This window comes from Tenrec ecaudatus, chromosome 1, assembly GCF_050624435.1.
Source record: "Tenrec ecaudatus isolate mTenEca1 chromosome 1, mTenEca1.hap1, whole genome shotgun sequence".
NCBI classification, from domain to species: Eukaryota; Metazoa; Chordata; class Mammalia; order Afrosoricida; family Tenrecidae; genus Tenrec; species Tenrec ecaudatus.
Window position 1 is genome coordinate 50,527,886 of NC_134530.1, and position 20,521 is coordinate 50,548,406.

At 59.7% G+C, this 20,521-nt stretch overlaps 2 protein-coding genes across 3 annotated transcripts; one reads left to right on the forward strand and one right to left on the reverse strand.

The window, feature by feature from the left end:
* Positions 1–446: 446 nt before the first annotated feature.
* On the forward strand, positions 447–6,379 carry SYTL1 (synaptotagmin like 1). The gene is made up of 14 exons (XM_075538630.1): positions 447–672; positions 1,555–1,703; positions 1,937–2,009; positions 2,094–2,145; positions 2,775–2,847; positions 3,047–3,141; positions 3,302–3,415; positions 3,517–3,677; positions 3,985–4,081; positions 4,332–4,490; positions 4,792–4,870; positions 4,991–5,090; positions 5,834–6,039; positions 6,179–6,379. The coding sequence occupies exons 1-14, from the start codon at positions 482–484 to the stop codon at positions 6,316–6,318; spliced, it is 1,689 nt and encodes a 562-aa protein (XP_075394745.1). The 5' UTR covers positions 447–481; the 3' UTR covers positions 6,319–6,379.
* Positions 6,380–6,549: 170 nt separating this feature from the next.
* MAP3K6 (mitogen-activated protein kinase kinase kinase 6) lies at positions 6,550–17,806 on the reverse strand. Of its 2 annotated transcripts, XM_075552973.1 has the most exons (29): positions 17,080–17,806; positions 15,658–15,797; positions 15,542–15,565; positions 15,088–15,278; positions 14,800–14,968; positions 14,371–14,477; positions 13,821–13,991; positions 13,612–13,724; positions 13,138–13,297; positions 12,772–12,934; positions 12,591–12,698; positions 12,450–12,499; positions 12,230–12,325; positions 12,033–12,120; positions 11,812–11,945; positions 11,012–11,139; positions 10,604–10,740; positions 10,399–10,504; positions 9,817–9,974; positions 9,538–9,730; positions 9,306–9,444; positions 8,888–9,050; positions 8,569–8,745; positions 8,107–8,212; positions 7,673–7,844; positions 7,480–7,592; positions 7,319–7,392; positions 6,978–7,054; positions 6,550–6,792 (listed from the first exon to the last, which is right to left on the reverse strand). In XM_075552973.1, exons 1-29 carry the CDS (start codon positions 17,420–17,422, stop codon positions 6,702–6,704), a joined length of 3,891 nt encoding a protein of 1,296 aa, XP_075409088.1. In that variant the 5' UTR covers positions 17,423–17,806; the 3' UTR covers positions 6,550–6,701. The 2 variants fall into 2 exon arrangements, with proteins under 2 accessions (XP_075409088.1, XP_075409083.1); XM_075552968.1 differs by lacking the exons at positions 6,550–6,792; positions 6,978–7,054 and having other exon boundaries at positions 7,067–7,392.
* Between the last annotated feature and the right edge of the window lie 2,715 nt (positions 17,807–20,521).

Genomic DNA, 20,521 nt, shown 5'->3' on the forward strand with positions numbered 1-20,521 from the left:
TGGGGGTGGAGGTGTGAGAGGGGTGGGAGCACTATAGTAGGACTAATAATCTGCGACATTTGTTTGCATCTGGGTACACATATTTGTCCCAGGATTTCTTCTTGTATCTGTGAACATATCTTGGGTCCCTGTCTTCCTTTGTGCGCAAGCACCTGTGTGCAGAGGGACGCATATGGGAGTGCAAATCTCTGGAGTGGAGACAGCTCTTTAGCTGCCATGCCCCTCCCACCTGCTGAGTGGGCCTGGGTGTGCTCCCTCTCAGTGCTGTGTGCGTGGCTGTGCGCTCCACCTCTGAGGAGCTTTGTCCCCATATCTCAGGGTATGTCCCTGTGTGTGTGTGTGTGTGTGTGTGTGTTCCCAAGTGTCTTTGTGGTCAGCCCTCCCACCTCCTGACCCCAAACACCTTGGGGTCAGTATTAACCTGACTCCTGGTTTACCCCAGGGAGCCACGTGTGCCCAACTAGAGCACAGCCCCCAGCTGATGCCCCAGAGGGACCACTCATCTCAAGAGGGGCTCTGGGCTCTGCCCTCCCTACCCATGGCATGTGGGCCAGAACCTGAGGCTGACAGGCTGCTAGACCTCAGCTTCCTGACAGAGGAGGAACAGCAGGCCATTGCTGACGTCCTGAAGCGAGATGCCCACCTGCGCCAGTTGGAGGAGGGGCGGGTCAGGTGAGCAAGGTCAGCCACTAGCCAGGGGCGCCCAGGAGAAGGGACTGCAGGCTGCCCCTGACAGCAGGCTGCTGGTCACGTGGTGGAGTTCTTGCCTTTGTCCTCTGGACTTCACTGCCCCTGGTCAGCTCACAGGCCATGTGCCCCCTGGGTGGGCACCACAGCTCCCTCACCTAGCTCCCTGCCTCTAGTCCACGGGTCACCCTGCCGCTGCCGCTGTCCACATCTATTCTGAGCACCCCCTGCTGGAACCGCAGCACCTCCAGGGACAAGGGCAAGCTCCTCAGTGTGTCTACAGAGCCTCGGGATTGGATTGGGCCCTGCTAGCGGCTCCCCCTCATCTTTCACCAGGAACCCCTCCCAGCACTTTGTATCCTTGGCTGTATACAAAGTATCACGTTCTAGCAGCTCTGTGCTCCACAGCTGTTCATTTCCAGCCAGCCCCTGCTGACCCTCCCGGTAGAGCACAAAGGAGCAGGGGAGGGCTGCTCTGGGTTGAGGCACGCATCTGACCTCCCCAAACCCAATCTCTTCACTGGAAAATGCAGTGGAGTCCGACCTCAGAACTGAGAGGGGCTATGGGAGTGTGGGCCACAGTACTCGCACTTACCGGACAATCGTCACTGCCCTCCTCTTCCTGGAGAACTCCAAGTTGTCCTCCAAAAAGCAAAGCAAGCTCTGCCTCTTCTGGGAAGCCCTTCCAGGTTCCCATGGGCCCAGCTGGCCCATAGTGTACCTGTCTGTTCTGGACTCCAGCGCTCCCAATGCAGGGATCAAGCCCAATGGCTCTGTGTCCTGGCCCCACGTACAGAGTGGGTGGGAGAAATGTTGGTAAGTGAATGGTGACAACCTTGCCCTGCCTCCCCACCCCCACCCCTCTAGCAAGCTTCGAGCCTCACTGGCAGACCCTGGGCAGCTGAAGATCCAGACAGGGGACTGGTTCCAGGAAGCACGCTCCCAACGGCACCGCCACGTCCACTTCGGCTCTGACCTGGTCCGTGCCTCCATCCGCTGGAAGAAGAGCCCTAGGGGTGAGGGAGATGCCCCGGGACGGCAGGCCTCGTGTTGCATGCATGAGGACAGGGAGGCACTAAGTTCGGGTCCTGGCTACACCACCGCCACCGCCCCCTGCCACCCCACCCCCATTGTACTGCCCTTCATGGGCCGCAAGAGGTGGGTGGGTACCTCCAAGGACCTCTCCCATGAGAGTCACAGCCAGACTGCCTGAGAAGGGGCTGCAACAGAACTCCTCACCTTGGCCCAGGTGACCAGGCTCTGGGCAGCGATGGGGAAGCTGAGGTTTCCGGGAAAGAGCAAGAAGAGGAGCTGGAGCCCGGGTGAGGAGGCATTGTGAAGAGTGGTGGAAGTGGCTCCCAGCGCCCTGGGCTCCTTCCCTGACAACCACCTCCTGCCACTTCCAGGCTCCCCCTAGATGAGGCCCCCCCAGAGAGGCCCCTCAGCGAGGAGGCGGAGGTGAGTAATGACTGGCTGAATGAGTCGATGAATCACGGAGCGGTCCTGGAGCTGAGCTGGGAATATGTTGCAGAAATAACTCCCTCCTAGGAGGCCTGGTCCCATAGTGATTACTTTGGGGCTGCTAACAGGAAGGTCAGCAGTTCAAAACTACCAACCATTCTGCAAGAGAAAGATGAGGCTCTGAACCCCAGTAAAAAGAGTTACAGTCTTGGAAACCCCAGAGACGGCTCTACCCTGTCAGAATCAACTCGATGGCAGTAGGAGATAAAGGAATTGGGACACCTCCGGCACACCCTTTCGGGGTTCCGGTCTCAGCAATCCACTTTGGTCAAGTAGTGGTGTGAACCTGGCCTGGCCGATAAGGGACCGTCAGAATCTGGTCTTGGTGAGGTCCGGAAGCCCGAGACTACTGGCCCCTAGATGGGACCCTGGAAGTCAGGTCATGCAGGTCCTAGATTGTGAAAGGGTGTGGGTACAGGCCTAGCTGGTCCCACAGCTGGCTTCCACCCTGCCCTGAGGGCCGAATTCAAGCCAAAGATGGGCTAACATTTTGGAGCCTCTGACCTCATGGTGACACCTCTGCCTCACTAGCCCCCACTTGTAACCTCTCCCTGTCTCCTCCACAGGGACCGGATTTTCCCTCCCCATCTACCCCCTCCAAGGCTTCAGATTATGAAGAGGAGCCTCAAACCCAGGAAGGTGAGGGGTGGGTAGAGGACGGGACCAGAGAACTTGAGGAGGTCAGAGGCAGTTCTGTTTGACCCCAAAAGCCTGGGGTTGGTCTCCTCGGGCGACCTAGGGGCCACTGGGAGGCCTGTGGGGACAGGTCCTGAGGGTGGTGGAGCAGTCCCTCCAAAAGTGTGCAGAGGCGGGCTCGGCAGCCTGTGCTTGGCCCCAGCCCCCTGCCCTGGGGGTGCGCAGGTCGACGCGGAGGAGGCGGAGCCAGAGCCGGCCCCACGGGGACAGCCTGAGCAGCGGCCCCCGCCCGCCCAGGTAGGCGGCAGCGGCCCGCGGCTGCTTGCAAGACCCGGAGTGGATGTCTGGCGCAGGAGTGCCTCTGCCCTGGGCTCGGAGCCGTCGGGTCCCGGCGCGCCGGGGTGGCGGTGGGAGCTGGGAAGATGGGGCACCCCGGGTTACTCTCCTCCTCCCCCAGACCGAGGCGGCGTCCGAAGCTCTGGAGAACGGGGAGGAGGCCCCAGGGCCCGGCCCCTCACTGGACCGCATGCTCAGCAGCAGCTCCTCCGTGTCCAGCCTCAACTCCTCCACGGTGAGTGGGGTGCAGCACCCGCCATCAGACGTGGCCGTCCCCACGTCAGCTAGCTCGCGTTACCTCCCCCCCGTCCTGACCCGCACCGCCCGCCCCCACAGCTGAGCGGCAGCCTGGCGAGCCTGTCGGGGGACACGGACACGGTGCAGGTGCGCGGCTCAGTGCACTTCGCGCTGCGCTACGAACCGGGCGCCGCCGAGCTGCGCGTGCAAGTCATCCAGTGCCAGGGCCTGGCCCCTGCCCGGCGTCGCCGCTCGGACCCGTGAGTCCCCGGTCCGCCGGGGAGGGGAGGGCGGGACCCTTTTGGACTGCAGGGAGCCCAGCTCACCACCAACTCCACCATTGAGCCTACCCTGGCCTCAGTTTCTGCAACTTCTAAAAGAGGAGTAGCTCACTTTCTACCCTGGTGGGAGGCAGGGTGGGGGGGCTGTGGCATAGCTCGTTCTGGGACCTAGGACATTGTTGGTGCCTGGGGAGAGCCTGGGACTGGGGATAGGGAACTGGAAGGGTCCCTTCTCACCTCCGCTCCACTCCTCACGTCTCCCGCCCCCCACCCTGCTCCCCACCAGCTACGTCAAAAGCTACCTCCTCCCGGATAAGCAGAGCAAACGCAAGACTGCGGTGAAGAAACGGAATCTTAATCCGATCTTCAACGAGACCCTCCGGGTGAGGCTGAGCCTGCGGCCACAGGGCGGCCCTCTCTTAATGGATAGGATGCCTCTTCCCGCTCTCGTGGGGCGTGGTGGGTGGTGGCAGGAGCAGCCATCTAACGTCATTTGCCCCACAAATGGCAGGGAGGCCCTCGGGTATGTCAGACTTATGGTGTGGGGGTGATAGTCCAGCCCTCTTTCCCAGCCTTGGGGCTCCCCAGGATTCTATCGCGGGGTGCTCCATTAACCCACAGCCCTGTCCCCAGTACTCCATCCCGCAGGCCGAGCTCCAGGGCCGCGTGCTCAGCTTGTCTGTGTGGCACCGCGAAAGCTTGGGTCGCAACATTTTTCTGGGCGAAGTGGAAGTGCCCCTGAACACGTGGGACTGGGACTCTGAGCCCACCTGGCTCCCCCTGCAGCCCCGGGTGAGACCGCCCGGCCTCGTGAGGGGCTGTGAGATCGTACCCCACTATGCTTACCCCTCCCCACCCGCCTCATTCGAGGAAGCCTCCTAGTAAGACATTAGGGTCCATCAGAAGGGCTAGCCCCAGACCACATCCCCTTCCTTAGTTCCTTCCAAAGCCATCACCCCCTCTCAAGCTGTTCTCTTGAAGCCCCACCCCTATTGGCTCCGCCCACACCATACACATCCCCATTGGTGTCTCTGGAGGCTCCACCCTCTTACCTAAGCCTTGTCCCGCCCCCTGACGAGTCCACCTTGCCTAGGTCCCACCTTCCCCGGATGAGCTACCCAGCCGTGGGCTACTCTCTCTGTCCCTCAAGTATGTCCCTGCCAGCTCGGAGGGTGAGTGACTGCCCGTTAGATGCCCAGCTGGACCGCTCTGGGAGGAGGCGGAGTTCTCCTATCTTATGGGGGAGGCGGAGCCCATCAGCAGGGCGGGGCCTGAGGGGTGCCTCTCCGCAGGCCCTGGACTGCCCCCGAGTGGGGAGCTGCACTTCTGGGTGAAGGATGCTCAGGACCTGGTGCCACTTCGCTCTGGCTCCCTGGATACCTACGTACAATGGTGAGGGGCCAGGGACTTCATCGCTTTGGTGGAGCGGTGGAGCTCTCTCGGCCTGCTACTAACCCCACTGTGCCCACCTCAGAGTCCCCAGTGTGGGCTTTAACAACAGAGAGCGGTGAAGGGGGGCTACTAAAAGGCTGGAGTCAGGAAGGCCTAGGAGACCTTTAGGGATCTGTATTCCTGTGTGCCTGCCACCAGTCAGACTCTCTGAGGGTGGAGGTTGAGACTGGTACCTCTGGAACCCAGAAGGCTCCTCTGTAAGGCTTGGGCCTGAACTTGGACCTCCGTGGTTCTCAGTTTGAGAACTCTTGTAGGGGCCCCCTGATGCTGCCCACCCGCTTTCAGGAAGTAAGGGAGCTAGGCCCACCTGGCTCAAATCCTCTACGGGATTTGGCCAGTAACGTTCTGCTGTGAACTGTCCACCAATATTGTTTTGCAGAAGGATTTCTAAGGCTTACAGATGTTTGGAAACTACTTCTGGGGGCAGCAGGCACCAGTGAAGGACACTGAGCCAGAGACTAGTAGATCTGAGTCTCCAAACAGTCCTCTGGTGTCCCTTGAATAGGCGTGAGACTAAAGGCAAGGCATCCAAGAGGAAGTCCTGGGACAGTGACCGTTCAGAGGCCAGACCTCAGGCGGGAGCCACAGGACGTGGGTATTTGTGAAGGAGAAAGGGCTCAGTACATGGATGGTTCTGGGGAGTGTGAGGAGTGGCCACCTGATGCCTGGGCCCCTCCACTCAGCTCAGTGCTGCCCGATGACAGCCGGGCCAGCCGCCAGCGAACTCGGGTAGTGCGACGCAGCCTCAGCCCTATGTTTAACCACACGATGGTTTACGACGGCTTCGGGCCTGCAGACCTCCGCCAGGCCTGTGCTGAACTCTCCCTCTGGGACCACGGTGCCCTGACGAGCCGCCAGCTGGGAGGCACACGCCTCAGCCTGGGCACCGGTGAGTGGGGCAGGCCCTAGGGGAAGTCAGGGACTCAATGTGTGGCCTTGGGCGGCACATAATCTGAAACCAGACGGGTGTTTCCTGGAACCTGGGGTCTCAAATGTGATGGGTCTCCCACCTGGCCACCTGCACCCAGGCAGCAGCTACGGGCTCCCAGTGCCCTGGATGGACTCCACGCCCGAGGAGAAGCGGCTGTGGCAGACCCTTCTGGAGCGGCCCTGCGAGTGGGTTGACGGCCTCCTGCCCCTCAGGACGAATCTGGCTCCCAGGACATAGCTGCCCCTGGAGTCCCACTATACCCCTGTCTCTGGACCCCCACCTCAGGGCCTGCCCTTGGCTCAAGTCAATAAAGTCATTCCTAAGGGCATTGAGGAGTGGATGTCTGCTGGGAAAGAGGGGGAGGGTGACAGCAGGCAAGAACCAGGGATGGACGGGAAGGGGATTGGGGCAGAGGACACTTCAGATTCAGCCCTCAGATGTCACTAAGACAAAGGTACAAAATGTTCTGTTTAATAGTCTTAGCCTGGCGGCTCTCTGTCTGTCTGGGTGGTCTTGACTCCCTCCAGGGGTCCTGGGCCCTGGGGTGTCGGAGCTGCTCCTGGTGGCTTTGTCTTCACTCTTCGGTCCTGAGTCTGGCTTCCTGCCTCTGTCCAAGACCTTCACTCTGCCCCTTGAGGGCTGGAGGTGCCCGGCATGGCTCCTGCTCGCTGCTCCAGGATGGATCTCCAGATGCGACAAACCATCCCTCCCCTGGGGACACAGTCTCAATGTGGCTCCACCAGAAGACAATCCTGGACTCTCGCTGGTACCTGCTGTCTACCCAATGCCCCCTCTGTCCCAGGGGACCCTGCCAACCTCAGAGCGAAAGATGGGCAGTGAGGGGACAAGGCCAGCATGAGGCTTTCCACTGAGTCAGCCCTGGAGGGCAGGCATACCTGATGCGAGTGTAGATGAGGTCATCTCGAGAGGCACAGGTGAGCAGGGCATGGAGGGTGAAGCTGTGGTTGAGCAGCTGGTTGTGGAGAAAAGGCCAGGGATGGAGAGACATAAAGGCAGAGAAGGGTGTTCAAGACCCAGAACTGCTCTTCCTGTTGATGTGGTGAGGCAGGTCCCACCCTTTCCCGGGCCTTAGTTTTCTCATCTGCACAACAGGTGGCTCTACTACTATGCGCTCTGCCATCAGGCATTGGGATGCTCTGCTAAAGAGGGAGACAATGGAAGAAAGATAGAGATAGGGGTCCTCGGTTGATGGGGATGTCAGCACCCACACCCTCACCGTCTGGATGGTGCCAGAATCCACGTTCCGTTCTTGCAGCCACCGCACCAGGCCCTGATCGGCTACCAGAGCAGCTGTAAGGAGAGGAGATTAGGCTAAGGCTCACCTGCCAGAAACTGCCTCACACCACCATGCCAGTCCTGCAGCCAGGCCATGCTCACCTGGGGGCTCGGAGGCCATGGCTCTGGTCCCGGCCTCGGCACCCATCCGCTGCAAAGCCTGCTGCATCAGAGCCTGGCAAGCCCCTTCCTTCTCAGCCAGGACAGCCCGCAGCCTGTTGAAGGGCAGAAGGCAAACAGAATGCAGTGGGGGTGACGTGCCTCAAAGGGCAAGGGCGATTCTGAGGCGTTGTACCTGTTTGTCTCCGCTCTTAGGAGGCCCAGCTGCACCAGCAGAGGCGGGGGTCCTTGTTCAGGCTCTTTCGGCGGCTGGAGGTTCGGCAGATCAGGGGTCTCGGATTGCTTCGCCTGGAACCCTTTTTCTTTGCATTGCTCCTTTGACAGCGGGGAGACAGACTCCTCCACCTCTGGCAATTCGAGTGGGTTGGGCTCAGGCAGGGCAGACACATTCACCTAGAGGCCCCTGGCACAGGTGGGGGACTGCGCGGGATGGGTGGGAAGGGCGGCCCTACACCGGGCCTTTGGCCACGCCCACCAGCTTCTAATTGGTTGACCCTGTGGGCGCTGCCCCAGCACCGCCACGCCCCCTACCAGCGCCACTCCGCATTGGTCATGCCCTCAAAGGTCACGCCTTCGCCGGCGGCCGGTCGGCGCCAGCCACACACCCACCTGGGCCCAGCACCGCCAGGGCTGCCCGCACCGCGCGGCTGAGCAGGGAGTCCAGCACGAACATCCAGTGTGGGCGGATCTGGCGCCGGCGGAGGATCTGCTTCACCTGGGGGTGGGGGCGCGGCTGAGTGGGCGGGGCCGGAGGGGCGGGGTTGGGAGCGCGGCGGGGCGCGGGCTGGCGGCTAAGGAAGGGGCCGGAAGCTCGGAGAAGATGGAGTCCAGGCACCACGTGGCGCTCCACACCTTGACAGCCCTGACGTAGGGAAACCTCTCAGCGGAACAGGGGAAGCCTCTGGACGAGGCGGGCTGACCCAGTGGCTGGAACCACGGGCTGTCAACATAGCACCCATCCTGAGGGTGGGACGCGGCGGTGTTTCCTTCTCGTGTAGTGTCGCTCACCCCGAGTCGGAACCGACTCGATGGCCCCTAACAGCAACCTAACAAACGGAAAGCTCTTCTCACCGCGTCCGGGAAGGCAAAGAGGGGTCCGTGAAGCAGCGCGGGGTCGAGGCCTTGGGTCCGCAGCTGCTCTTGCAGCTCCCGCAGGTCCTGGGCCAGCTGCCGCCTGTTGGGAGTGTGGATATGCGCTCCGAGGCCGCGCAGTAGCTGTTCCACCTGATGCCTGTCAAGCCAAGGACCCTGAGAACAAAGAGAAAGGTGGTCGGCTGTGGCCCAGGCCGAGAGAGTACAGGGAGACGCTGGGGGGAGGGGAGGGGGGCGAGCCACGATTGGAGTGCTGCCCCCCTCGGCCGCCAGGGGGCGCCGGGGCGGGCCACTGCACCTGTTCCCGCTCCAGGAGCAGCAGACTGTCGGCCAGCGCCCTCCGCTCCTGCTCCAGCACCGAGGCCAGCATGGCCCGCCGCTTGCTCTCTTGGTGCAGCAGACTCAGTCCCGAACTCTCCTCGGGGGACGTGGGCTCTTCAGCCCCAGCTTCCTCGGGGACCCTGGATGCATTGGGGAGTGGCTGATGGAGGGCGGGCAGCAGCCCTGGACCGCCACCTCCGTCCCAGGGTTTGAACTCAGGCCCTTTTACTTTCACAATAAACACAAGTAAGAGCATCTGAAAGAGGGCAGGAAGAGGCACCAAATGCCATCCTTGCAAGTGGTCAGTGTGCCCAGGCCCCCAAGGAAGGATTTTTCTGAAAGGCATCCAAGGGCATAACCAGACTAAGAACCCACACAAGACCCTAGGCTCTCACCGGAGCTGGCTGGTGCCCCCATAACTGAGGCAGCGCTTGGGGGGGCTGGGCAGGTGCTGAGAGGGTGCTTGAGGACATGGGAATGTCTGGAACTGTGTGGCCAAATCAGCTGAGAGAATGGGGCTGGCAGAAGGGACATCTGAGAGAGGACAGGGCTGTCAGCCCTGTCACCTTCACAGCTCCCCTGCTCTCCCGCCAGTGTCTCATTCCCTCACCCCATACCCCGTAGCACCTGAGGGCCGTGGAGCATGGCGAGGGGACCCAGGGCTGCGGCTCCTCTTCCCCGGCTGCAGAAAAGGGTCCTCCAGGAGAGCTTGAGCAGCAGCTCGGAGGCGAGGGTCTGGCTCAAAAGCTCGGAGGAGGAAGGCCTGGGCCTCAGCTGACAGAGAGCTGGGCACTGGCGGATGTACCTTGTACATGCCCACCTAGGGGAGTCAGGGAGGGAAGGCAGGGAAATGCTTAGAATCAGGGAAATGCTGAGGCTGGCCCTCTGCTGTGGGCTTAGTCTCACCTGAAACATAGCAGCCTGGGGGCTCCCCAGCTCATAGAAGGGAGGGCGGCCTGTAGCCATCTCAATTACAGTGCAGCCCAGGGACCAGATGTCGGCTGCCTTGCCATATCCTCGGGGGCCTTGGTCAATGATCTCTGGAGCCATATACTGCAGGGTGCCTAGGGTAGGACCAGGAGCAACGGTGCCCACCTAAGCCCACCATCCAAAGTTGATCCCATCACCTACTCTGATCATTAAACTTCTATCCTGAGTTTTCTCTCTCTCATCCTGGGTTCTGTCAACTGCCCAGGCTCCCATTACTCATCCTAGGTTCCATCACATTCCTGGACTCTGTCACTTACAGTAGGGTCCCATCACATACCCTGAGCTCTATCACTCATTTTTGCTTCCAATCCCCATACTGGCCTGCATAGACACCTGTGTTCCAATTCAGGCATTAAACTCAGCTTCATCTCCTACCCAAGCTCCAAGTCTAGATCCTGTCACCTACTCCTGGCTGAATCACTTGCACTGGGTTCCACCCAAGCCTCCACGAGGACTCAAACTCCAGGTCCAGGAGAAGAGCCCAAGAGCCCTTGTCACCTGTAAAGGTCTCCGTGCAGGGTGTGATGCCTGCCAGCCGCTTGGAAGTGCCAAAGTCAGAAATCTTGAGCAGCCCACTGAAGGTGTTGATCAGCACATTGTCCCCCTGAGCAGAGGGTCACAAGGTTGGGCCTCTGACATCAGGACTGGGTCCGACTTTGGATACTCTCTCCTGGGGACCCCCATGGGCCAGCCATGGGTTTACCTTGATATCCCGGTGCACAATGTGATTGTCATGCAGGTAGCTCAGCCCCTGCAGGATCTGGCGGGTATAGAAACTGATGGTGCTCTCATTGTCCTTCAGGGGTCCCCACACTGACCGCAGCAAGGAGGACAGGCTGCCTGGCAGACACAAATTCAAGTCCATCATTGGAAACCGCTTGCCCCAACCAGTCCCTCACCAAGACCACAAATATCCCAACCACTTGCTCATGGTCCAGGCACACCCATGCCATGGCCCCAGACTCCATTACCCAACCCCACTGGGTTGGGTAATTCTGGGCTGAGGCTTATCCCCAGCTCCCCCCACACCCCAACTCTGGTGCTGCACCCTGCCTGGCTCCACCCCAGGCCCACACTTGGGTTCCACCCCCTGGCCACACAGGTCAGGTACCTCCGGGAACTTCCTCCATGAAGATCTTGAGATAGCCGCCCTGGCTGGCCGAGCCCAGATAGCGCACAATGTTCTTGTGTCTCAGGCGTTTGTGCAGCGCAATCTCTTCATGTAGGGGCTGAGAGAACCTGTAAGAGGTAAACCACACAGCACCCAGCTGATGCCAACTCACAGGGACCCGACAGTGGGTTTCTGAGGTGGTACATCCTTATGGGAGGAGGTCATGTTTTTCTGGCCAAGCGGCTGCTAGGATTGACCCCCAACCCCCTTGAGGTTACCCCTCTAACCTCAGGGCCACCAGAAAAGGTAATAAAACAGAGAAAGTCACCACCAGGGAGTCAGTTGTGGCTCATAGGGACCTGATAGGGCAGGGTAGACCTGCGCCTGTGGGTTTGCCAGACTGTAACTCTTTATGGGAGTAGAATGTGTCATCTCTCGCCCATGGAACTGCTGGTAGTTTCAAGCTGCTGACCTTGTGGTTCGCAGCCTGATGTGTAACCAAGACGCCCCCAGGGGAGGCAGAGGGTGGGGACTTTGAGACAGACAGGTCTGGGCAGTGATGGTCATGTCTCCAGGGCCAGACTGGCTACACCCCCAGAGTCTGCCCTGCCCACACCCTGTTTCCCACCGGTACCACCCGACTCACCAGGTCACATCTGACCAGAGACCCACCCACTTGGCCCTCACCAGTTGCTCCCTCCCATTGCCCTGCCAAGGGCCCTCTAAATTCCAGGGCCCGCCCACCCGACCAGACCTTGTGGGCCCTGGCATGCCCACAGCCACACCCTGGGGGCCCGCACCTGCTGTCACGCTCCGGGATCTCCTTGATAGCAATTCGGACTCTCGTGTGTCGCTCGCGGCCCGCGTACACCACCCCATACGTGCCCTTGCCCAGCACCAACCTCTCGCCGGTCTCTGAGTACTCATAGTCAAACTGCGGGGGTGCAGGGTGAGATGGGGCTCAGCTGCCCCGCCCCCCCCCCTTTGCCCCCTCCTCCAGCTCCCGGCCACATCACCTCACCTCCAGCACCTCCCCCACGCCCGCTGCTTCTTCCATGGGTACTGTGGAATCCGGATTTGTTACGGAGGTCTGGATCAAGCCGCAGAACCTGCAGGCGGAGGTTAAGCTGCTGGGGGCACCTTTTGTTCTGGGGTGGGGGAAGTGCCCACTTTGCCCGCGCTCCTCAGCATCCCTGGCCCCACAGGCATTGCACGCACCACTGGCAGTGCCCTCCGCTGGGGAAGCACAGTTGCACGTCCTGAGCCGGCGGGAGCACGTAGAGAAAGCAGCAGCGCTCGTCCAGCTTGGAGGTGCTGGCCGGGTAGAAGGGCTGATGAGATTCAGGCGGCGGGCAGCTGCGTCTGGCTGCCCCCAGCAGCTTCCCGGCCCTCTGCACACACAATCCCCCCATTCCTACCCCACCCCCCCACGTCCCACCTGACCCCACAGATGGAGGCGACTGGGAAGGTCCAGCAGGAGGGCACATCCTGTGGGAAGAAAGAGGCTCCGTGGAATGCTGGGGACCGGCGGGGGCATGGAAGTTGTGTGCTAGCCATGAAGGGGCTAGGCTGCTCTCACCTGGCTGCCGGGCTCCAGCAGACTGAGGGCCACCTCGCTCACGGGGTCCCTCCCTCGGACCTCCAGCTTTGCCGGCAGTAGCACCTTGTTGAGCTCCAGGACCAGCACCTGTGGGCCCGTGAGGACGAGGGGTCAAAAGGGGCTGCCCCTCTCCTGCGTCCCCCACCCCAGTGGGCCTCACCAAGTACTGGTCCCCTTGTGGAGTGGTGGGCTTGAATGGCTGGCAGGATTGTAGCAAGAAGTGGAGCCAGAAGTGGGCACGGCGCAGGGGCCCCCAATTGGGCTCTGGGGGCGGTCTGAAGTGCTGGTACAGCAGGAAGGTTTCCATCACTGACACCAGGTACCTGCAGGCACAGCCTTGTCCTCAGCCCAGCCCAGGCACCAGCTGGCACTGCCAGTAAGAGGAGGCTGACTGGGATGTGGCCAGAATGTGGTTACTGGGTGCCCTGGACACTGGCTTTGAAGGGTTCAGGTCACTGGCTCAGGGCCCAGGCCAGAGTGCCAGTGGACATGGGTACAGGACATGCCAGGCCAGACCAAGACCTACCATATGGGGGCATTGAGCTTGTACAACTGTTCTGCAGCCCGCGCCACCTGGGAAGGATCATTGGCGAGGATCTGGGCGCCCAGGTAGAAACCTACGTCCCAGTAATACTGCATCTTCTCCACGCAGCCTTTGTGGGCCAGCAGGCAGCCCAGCTTCATGCCTGAGGGAGAGGGGCACAGGCCCCAGTAAGTGCGGGGTGGACAAGTGTGGGCCTCAGCAGTCCTGGAGTCAGGAGTGTGGGCACATACAGAGATAGGAGTGAAAACCAGGGGATGAGGGAGGTCGTAGTGTCCCGGCAGAGGTGAGGGCTTGGCCACAACTATATAGGGAATGAATACAGGTGTGAACTTGGGAACAGGTGTGGGCTCAAAGGCACATGAAAGAACAAGTGTGAGGGCCCAGATATGGGCGAAGACGGGAGTGTGCTTAGCCCCAACCACATCCTCCCTTAATGGCACCAGGCTGAGGACCCACCTATGAGCCAGAGCTCCTCGGAGTCCTCAAAGCACTGCCCGGCGGCAATGAGGAGCACGGCGGCGTTGATGCCCGAGTGGAGGCTGGGCTCCACCTCAAAGGCCTTTCGATACCTGGAGGAGGGTGGTGGTGGCGGTGGCTGGCTGGATGCCTGTAGGCCCCATCCTGGTACCCCAGTTCAGCCCATTGCCCATGCTTGTGCCCCTTACCAATGATAAGCCTGCTCCCGGTGGCCAGCATCCTGGAAGCCAGAGCTGAAGAACATGTCCTTGTAGATACGGCCACACATGCAGTACAGGTCAGGGGCCACCAAGCCCTCACGCTGGACAACAGGCAGCAGCACAGCCAGAGCCTTCTCACGGTCCCCGGGCCTATTCCTCCTGAAGGAGGGGCAGGTGGGCTGGGGACACCCCACCAGGGACCACCACCAGACCCGAGACACTGCACTCTTCCAGGGGCTAATAATCTGGTGTCCGGAACGACAGTGGCTTTGGTGGGTCAGTCCTGACCTCTCTAGAGGCAATGACACCAGTGGACACGACTCCTCCCTGTCATAACTCTGACTAGCAGGGACCTTGGATGGCTGTGCTCTCTCCCAGGGCATCCGTCACCCAGAACAGCAGGGGCCTTTCAGCGTTGGGGACCCAAGCCAGGGAATCCCCTGAACCACAGGGATCCTAGGCGACAATGATCTGCACAGCAGAGACCCAGGTTACAGGACCCCCATATGGCTAGGACCGAGCCTGCTCAGCCACTCACCGGTTAAGTGCGAAGGTGTAGTGGAAGCAGACGTTGTGCTGCTCTGCCACATCACAGGTGGGCAAGGCCTGCAGGGTCTCCACCAGGCCAATGATGGCTGAGTAGTCCTAAGTGAGGGGCGGCAAGCACTAGCATAATGGCTTCTGAGGGCCTCTTAGACCCCCAGCTCCTGAGAAAGACCCTGACCACGGACCCTCTCCCCTCACTTCCCCCGCTCCTGCACACCCAGACACCACACATGGCTTAGAGCAGCCACTGGGCCCCAACCGCACAGCTGCCATGAACATCCCGGAGGCTCAGAAAGGGTAGCTCCTTTGCTACAGAGGCACCACCGGGAGTGGAAGTGGGGTCCGCCTGACATCAAGTGCTTGCACAGGAAGTGCTCTGGATGACCACCTCCCCACTGCCTCTGTCTATCCCCACCCCCACCTGCGAGTCGCGGTAGGAGAGCAGCAGGTTCATGACGATGTCAGGAGTCAGCAGCTCCACACTGTCCAGCCTCCGCTGCAGGCGAGCAAGCTCCTGCCGCAGCTGCTGCCCACTGAAACGCTCCCGCACCCGCCGGATATCCTGCCGAATGGTCTCCCGGAGGTAGCCGCTGGTGCCCAGCACAGGGGAGAAAGAAGAGAGAATGGCTGGGTCTGCCTCTTGGCCCCCGCCACCTGGATGCTCACCAGTCTCCCTCCTGGTACCCCTGTCCCATGGTGCCCCCATTACCAGGAGTCTGTGGGCGTGGCCTCCAGCAGCCGGGCCAGACGGCTCACCAGTGGCGTAAGTAGGGCTTCCGTGGCCACCCCAGCCTGCACCAACCCATCAGCCAGGCCCCTCAGGACACCTATGTCACCACACAGCACTCGATTGGTGGCTGTCACCACATAAGGAATCAGTGTGTAGCTGCCAACGCAATCCTGGGGGGAAGGGGCAGAGAACAGGAGGACAGCTCAAGGTTAGGGAAGGGAGTGGGGGGGTCAGAGGACAGCACTCATGGGCAATGGAATGGCAAGGAGGGGTACACGTCATGGAGGGAGGTCACAGAATAGTGGATGACATCAGAAGTCAGGGGCATTAGGGAGGTCAGAGGTGACTGAGAAGGGTAGAATGGATATTGGCAGTCATACAGATCACTATGGAGGTCAAAGGGCAATTTGGAGGGATGGTGGGTCCTACTCACCGAGTTCTTCTGGAAAATATCCTCCTGTCAGAGGGAAAGTTGGAGTCAGGCTGGTGATCTGGGAGGTGCCAGCTCAGCCCTGTGACTCCCACCACCACCAGCCCTTGCCCACCTACCCGCAGGGCCTGCAGGTCAGGGAGGTCAGCCAGGGAGCAGAGGAGCACGTTGTTGGTCATGCTGAAGCTCTCCCGCACCCCGAGGTGGTAGAAGAGGGAGGGCTGGGCCAGCGAGCAGCTCACCTCCAGCACCACGATGTCTGTAGGCAAACCAACATGGACCCACCCGAGCTCAGCCTGCCTTTTATGGTGACTCCAGCAGGTTGCAAAGCCTCTCTGGGCCTCAGTTTCCCCTTTTAGGGGTCCTCTGGCTTGTAAATAGAACTGCTCTCTGTAGTGTAGCAGGAGAGGAGTTGGGCTCACCAGTCCGTCCCCTTAAAGAGGGCTGAGCCCCATGTCTGCAGCTCACTGAGCTTGTGGGCACCCACAGTTGGGACCATTAGGCACTATTCCAGAGCCTGTTCTAGGCCATTGAGAGGCAGATGTGCAGCTAAAGGAAGCCCGTCCCCTGGGCTCTTGTCTACCAGTGTCCTCATGCCTGTGTCTCCACCTATGTCCACTGCATGTGATAGTGTATGAGACCTGTGTGCCATTCTTGTCTGTCTCTGACTCTGTGTGTCTTTGTGTCTCAGGGTAGGGACAGCATTCATTTTTGGACCCCGATTTTATGGACAGACTGGCAAACCTGGTTCGGACTTTGGGAGGGAAAACGAAGTACCAGAGGACAGAGCTTCTGGGTTGGAGGGAGAAAGGGGCAGCCTTGTGGTCTGATCCGCCCCCCATCCCACCCCATCCCCCAGGGCAGGCCCATCCCATTCTCCTGGAGCTGCAGGGGCCTCAACACCTATGCGCCTCTGTCAGATCCAGACCCAATATGCTTAGGTTTCTTTGCTTTCCTTTCTCCCTCTCTATCCTTGGAAGTTGTACATTAAACACATTGCTGTTGAGTTGATTCCAACTCGGAGACTCCACAGGACAAAATACAGAATTTGCTGTAGAATTCCCCAAAACTTACATCTTTGCAGAAGCAGACGGCCACATCTTTGTCCCTTAGAGCAGCTAGTAAGTTCAAATCGTCCACTTGTTCGCTGCCGAGTGCTTTAACCACCTTAGTCCCAAGCTAAAACGCCTACACCAGCCTCTAGTCTAACACCGGCTTCCAACCCCACCCGGGAGAAGCCACAGCCCCGCCCCACCCCAAGCCACGCCCAGAGTCTCTAAGCCCCGCCCCAACTCTCGCCCCTCTCCAGGCGTGGTCCCCACTCCAGGATGTTTCAGAGCCGAGACGGGCCTGGATACGCCAAGTTCCACCCTCAGCCAGGCCGCGTTCAGGACCCTCACATGCAACTTTAATCAGGCTCAGGCTCTTGCAACTTTAGCTGCCGTTAAGCCTCCTACAGCTGCACCCACTTGGCCCCTCCCTGGAGGCGCCGCGCCCCGCCCTTTAGCCCCGCCCACGCCCCGCCCCCCGCGCGGGCTCACCGGCGTTGTAGAAGGCGTCCAGAGCGGCGGTGTCGCCCAGAGCCAGAGTTCCGAAAGGCAGGCTGCGCAGCTGCGGTGACGGCCGTGACCCCTGGAGCTGCGCGCAGGCCTCGCGTAGGCAGCGCAGGGGCAGCGGCTCCGCCTCGGTTCCTGCTCCGGTCTCCGCCCCGGTCTGCGGCTCTCGGGTCAGCACGTAGACGACGCTGAGCGACCGGCTCCAGGAGCAGCCCCGGCCCGGGGGCGCCGCGGGCGGCCGGCCCCGGCTCAGCGCCTCGGCCAGTGGGTCCTGCCAGCAGCTGCCGGCGCGCTCCAGGACCCGGGGCCGGGAGCACGGCCCCGCCATGCGGGGACGCTCGGCTGCCAGCCCCCGCTTCTGGGAACCTGGGGCGGGCCGCGAGCCTGGGACCAAGAATCCAGGGATCTTAGGATCGGAAATCCGGTTGGGAAAGTTCCCGGGGGCTCTGGAGGTCGGGATTTGGAGTCCTGCCGAAGGTCTCCTTTCGGGAATCTGAAGTTCAGCATGGATCCAGGCTCCAACTTGTAAGGTCTTTAGGTTCTAAACGTGGGGAGTGGATCTCGGGAATCGGTCGTAACTGGTGCCCCGTGGTTCCGGGTCCCTAGAGAGGGATCCCAGGAATCGGTCCAGCCGCATTCACCGCCCGGGCTCCACAGGGGAGCGCCCGCCCTTCTCTCCCCTGCCTTCACATGTAGGCTGGCCCAGCCCCTTCCCGACCTGCCCGCCGACTGGGAAAAGCTCCACCCACCCTCAGCCCTCTGGCGAGCCGCTCCCTGCGGCCCGGGACTCTGCCTCCTTCCTCCCACTTCTCCTTCCAGAACCACCCAGACTGGCCCTTCTGAACTGCCTGTGTCCCTGTGCGCATCAACCTCTGTGAACTACCGTAACCAGGTCAGCGTTCCGGGAGAGGTGAATTGCAGGGCTGGCGTGTGCAGGGTCTGTTAAACGGAGGAATCGAGGAGACACCAGGTGTGCCGAGGTTGGAGTGAGGGACCATGCCCCCTGGACTAGGGATCTGAGCTAGGGCCTTCCCTCTTGCTTTCCCAGAAGCCAACCTGCTGTAGAGCCCTGTGGGACACAGTCCTCCTCCCAGAACCTGGTCAAAGCACCGGAGAAGCCCTTCCAAGCAGCCGAAATCACCTGGTGGGAGGTCTGGCCCCTTAACTTCAAAAGGGAAAAGAAAAACAAAGATCATCCGCCCCAGGGTGATTCCTGGGAGGTGGAGCTCACCCTGTCACACCTCCACACTCAGACATTGTTACTAGTTCTGATTCCAGCCATCCTCCCACTAAGCTCTGCTTAATGAGTGACAACAGCCATGTCACACACAATACAATTAGGAGATTTATTAAGGAGATAACTGGCTTTGGTTCAGGATCGGAAGGACTCAGGACTGGGTTCTCTGATCAGGACTGTCTTCTCAACTGTTGCCCACAGGCAGTGTCTCTTTGACCCATGACCTCTTGGCCCTGCCTCCATTCCTGTTGGGGCCAGTGTTACAGTGTTCTTTAGCTCCACCAATAAGTGCTCCAAGGCACCCAACTCCACCAGGAAGCCTTGGCTGGAAGGCACTGGGCCCTCTGCTCCGTGGGCTATTAGCACCCCCACAGTAGCCACGTCAGTCTGGGGGCCGGGAAGCCCACCACACTTTATCATCCTTTCTCCTGGTCCTGCTGCTGCTGCTCACTGTATCCAGTGCTCGAGCTCTCTTGTCTGCTGGATCTAGGTAGGAGGACCTCAACCCAGGGCTCCTGGATCCAAAGGAGAGGCTCCACTCCAGGTGGTAACTAGGTCATCCTGCTTTCGGATTGGCTCTTTTAAGCCTAGTGGGATGGCAGAACTGACCCATCCCTTCCTTGTGCCTTAGGTGCATCATCCCACCCCACCAGGCTTTCATAAGTACTTTATTTGCATAGTCCCACTGCATACCTGTCTTAGACAAAATGTGACTAGAATGTTCCTTAGAAGCCAAGGTGGTGACATTTTGTCTCATGTGCTGTGGACATGTTATCAGCAGAGACCAGTCCTTGGAAAAGGACATGCTTGGTAAAGCGGAGAGTTCGTGAGAAAGAGGAAGACCCTGGACCAGATGGATCGACAGAAGGCTACAACGATGGATTCAAACAGAACAATGACCAGGGTGGCACAGGACTGGGCACTGTGCATAGGGCTGTGCAGTCCAGAACGGACTCGGCACCACACAGTCGTGTGTGGAACTTACATGACTGTGGCAAGAAAGGCCTCAGAGAACCGGCCCTTCAACCTCATCCTCTGTGAAGGTCTATTATGCCAACATGGCTGATAAACACATGTGGGGTTAATTGAAGGGCGGAGAGATAAACGGCTCGGTGAGCCTTGCCTTTCTAGTTCTGGGGTCTCTTGCTTTGTGATGGTCGGACCAGGGTGCAGCTGCCTTAGTCTGTTCCCTGATTCAGCTGGCAAGGCTCACTTCCTGCAAGACATTCTTGAGGAGAAGCCGCATGGACCTGACCTGATGCAGTCTTGGGTGCTGGAGCAGCCACGTGGAGACCCCTGCCAGCACTGAGATGCCTACACATTCACCGACTCGGCTTTCCTCCTGCAGTCAGCATCATTGCATGTGTTTTGTGAGATAGAGGAGGACTTTGTAGATCGTGTCGAACATATGGGCTAATGTTGGACTTATGGGCTTGGGCAGCACTGGGTTGGGATGCTTTTTTAATGTATACTTAACCTTTATATAAAACCCTCTTATATACATAAGAGTTTCTGTGGATTTGTCTCTCTAATCTACCCAGACTAATACATTCTGCAAACATCTCTTTACACATCTAAGTGAGAACCCAGAAACCCCAGCCTTTCTCAACTCTTAAATTCCCAGAATCCCTAACCTGGCAGCTTGAGTTAGCCAGTGACGTGGGTAGCAAGCTAGTGTAAGCCTCAGTGAGCCCTGAAATCTAGAACAGAGGACTTAAACAGATTGATTAACTTGTCCAAGATTATTCAGCTACATGGAAGAGCAGGGTTCAAGCTCAGGACCACCTGAGACTGCAGATACCAGGTACATAACCTCATCTCTCCCTGCCACTTCCTGGAGTGTGGCTTTGGACAAACTAGCTGCTCACGAAGTGCTAGCTCACTCCCTGGCTACTGTTTCAGGCCCTCTGGCTTCATGGAAGAAAAAAGGACTTTTCTTAGTTTGATCCTAGATTCAAACCAGCTACCAATAGGAGAGGCAGGAAATAGCAAAGAATAAAAGCTTGGCTTCCAACGGAGGCTGGGATGGGGGACAGGTACCTGGCAACAGAGAGGGTGAGAATGCTGTGTGGCCCCAAGACCATCTACTAGAGAACCCTAGGGAATTGTCAGTGGAGGTTTGTCACCTCCATGCCCTGGCATACCTCCAGAGATGGGGCCTCACAGCCCTTGGGAAGCAGACCCTTCCAC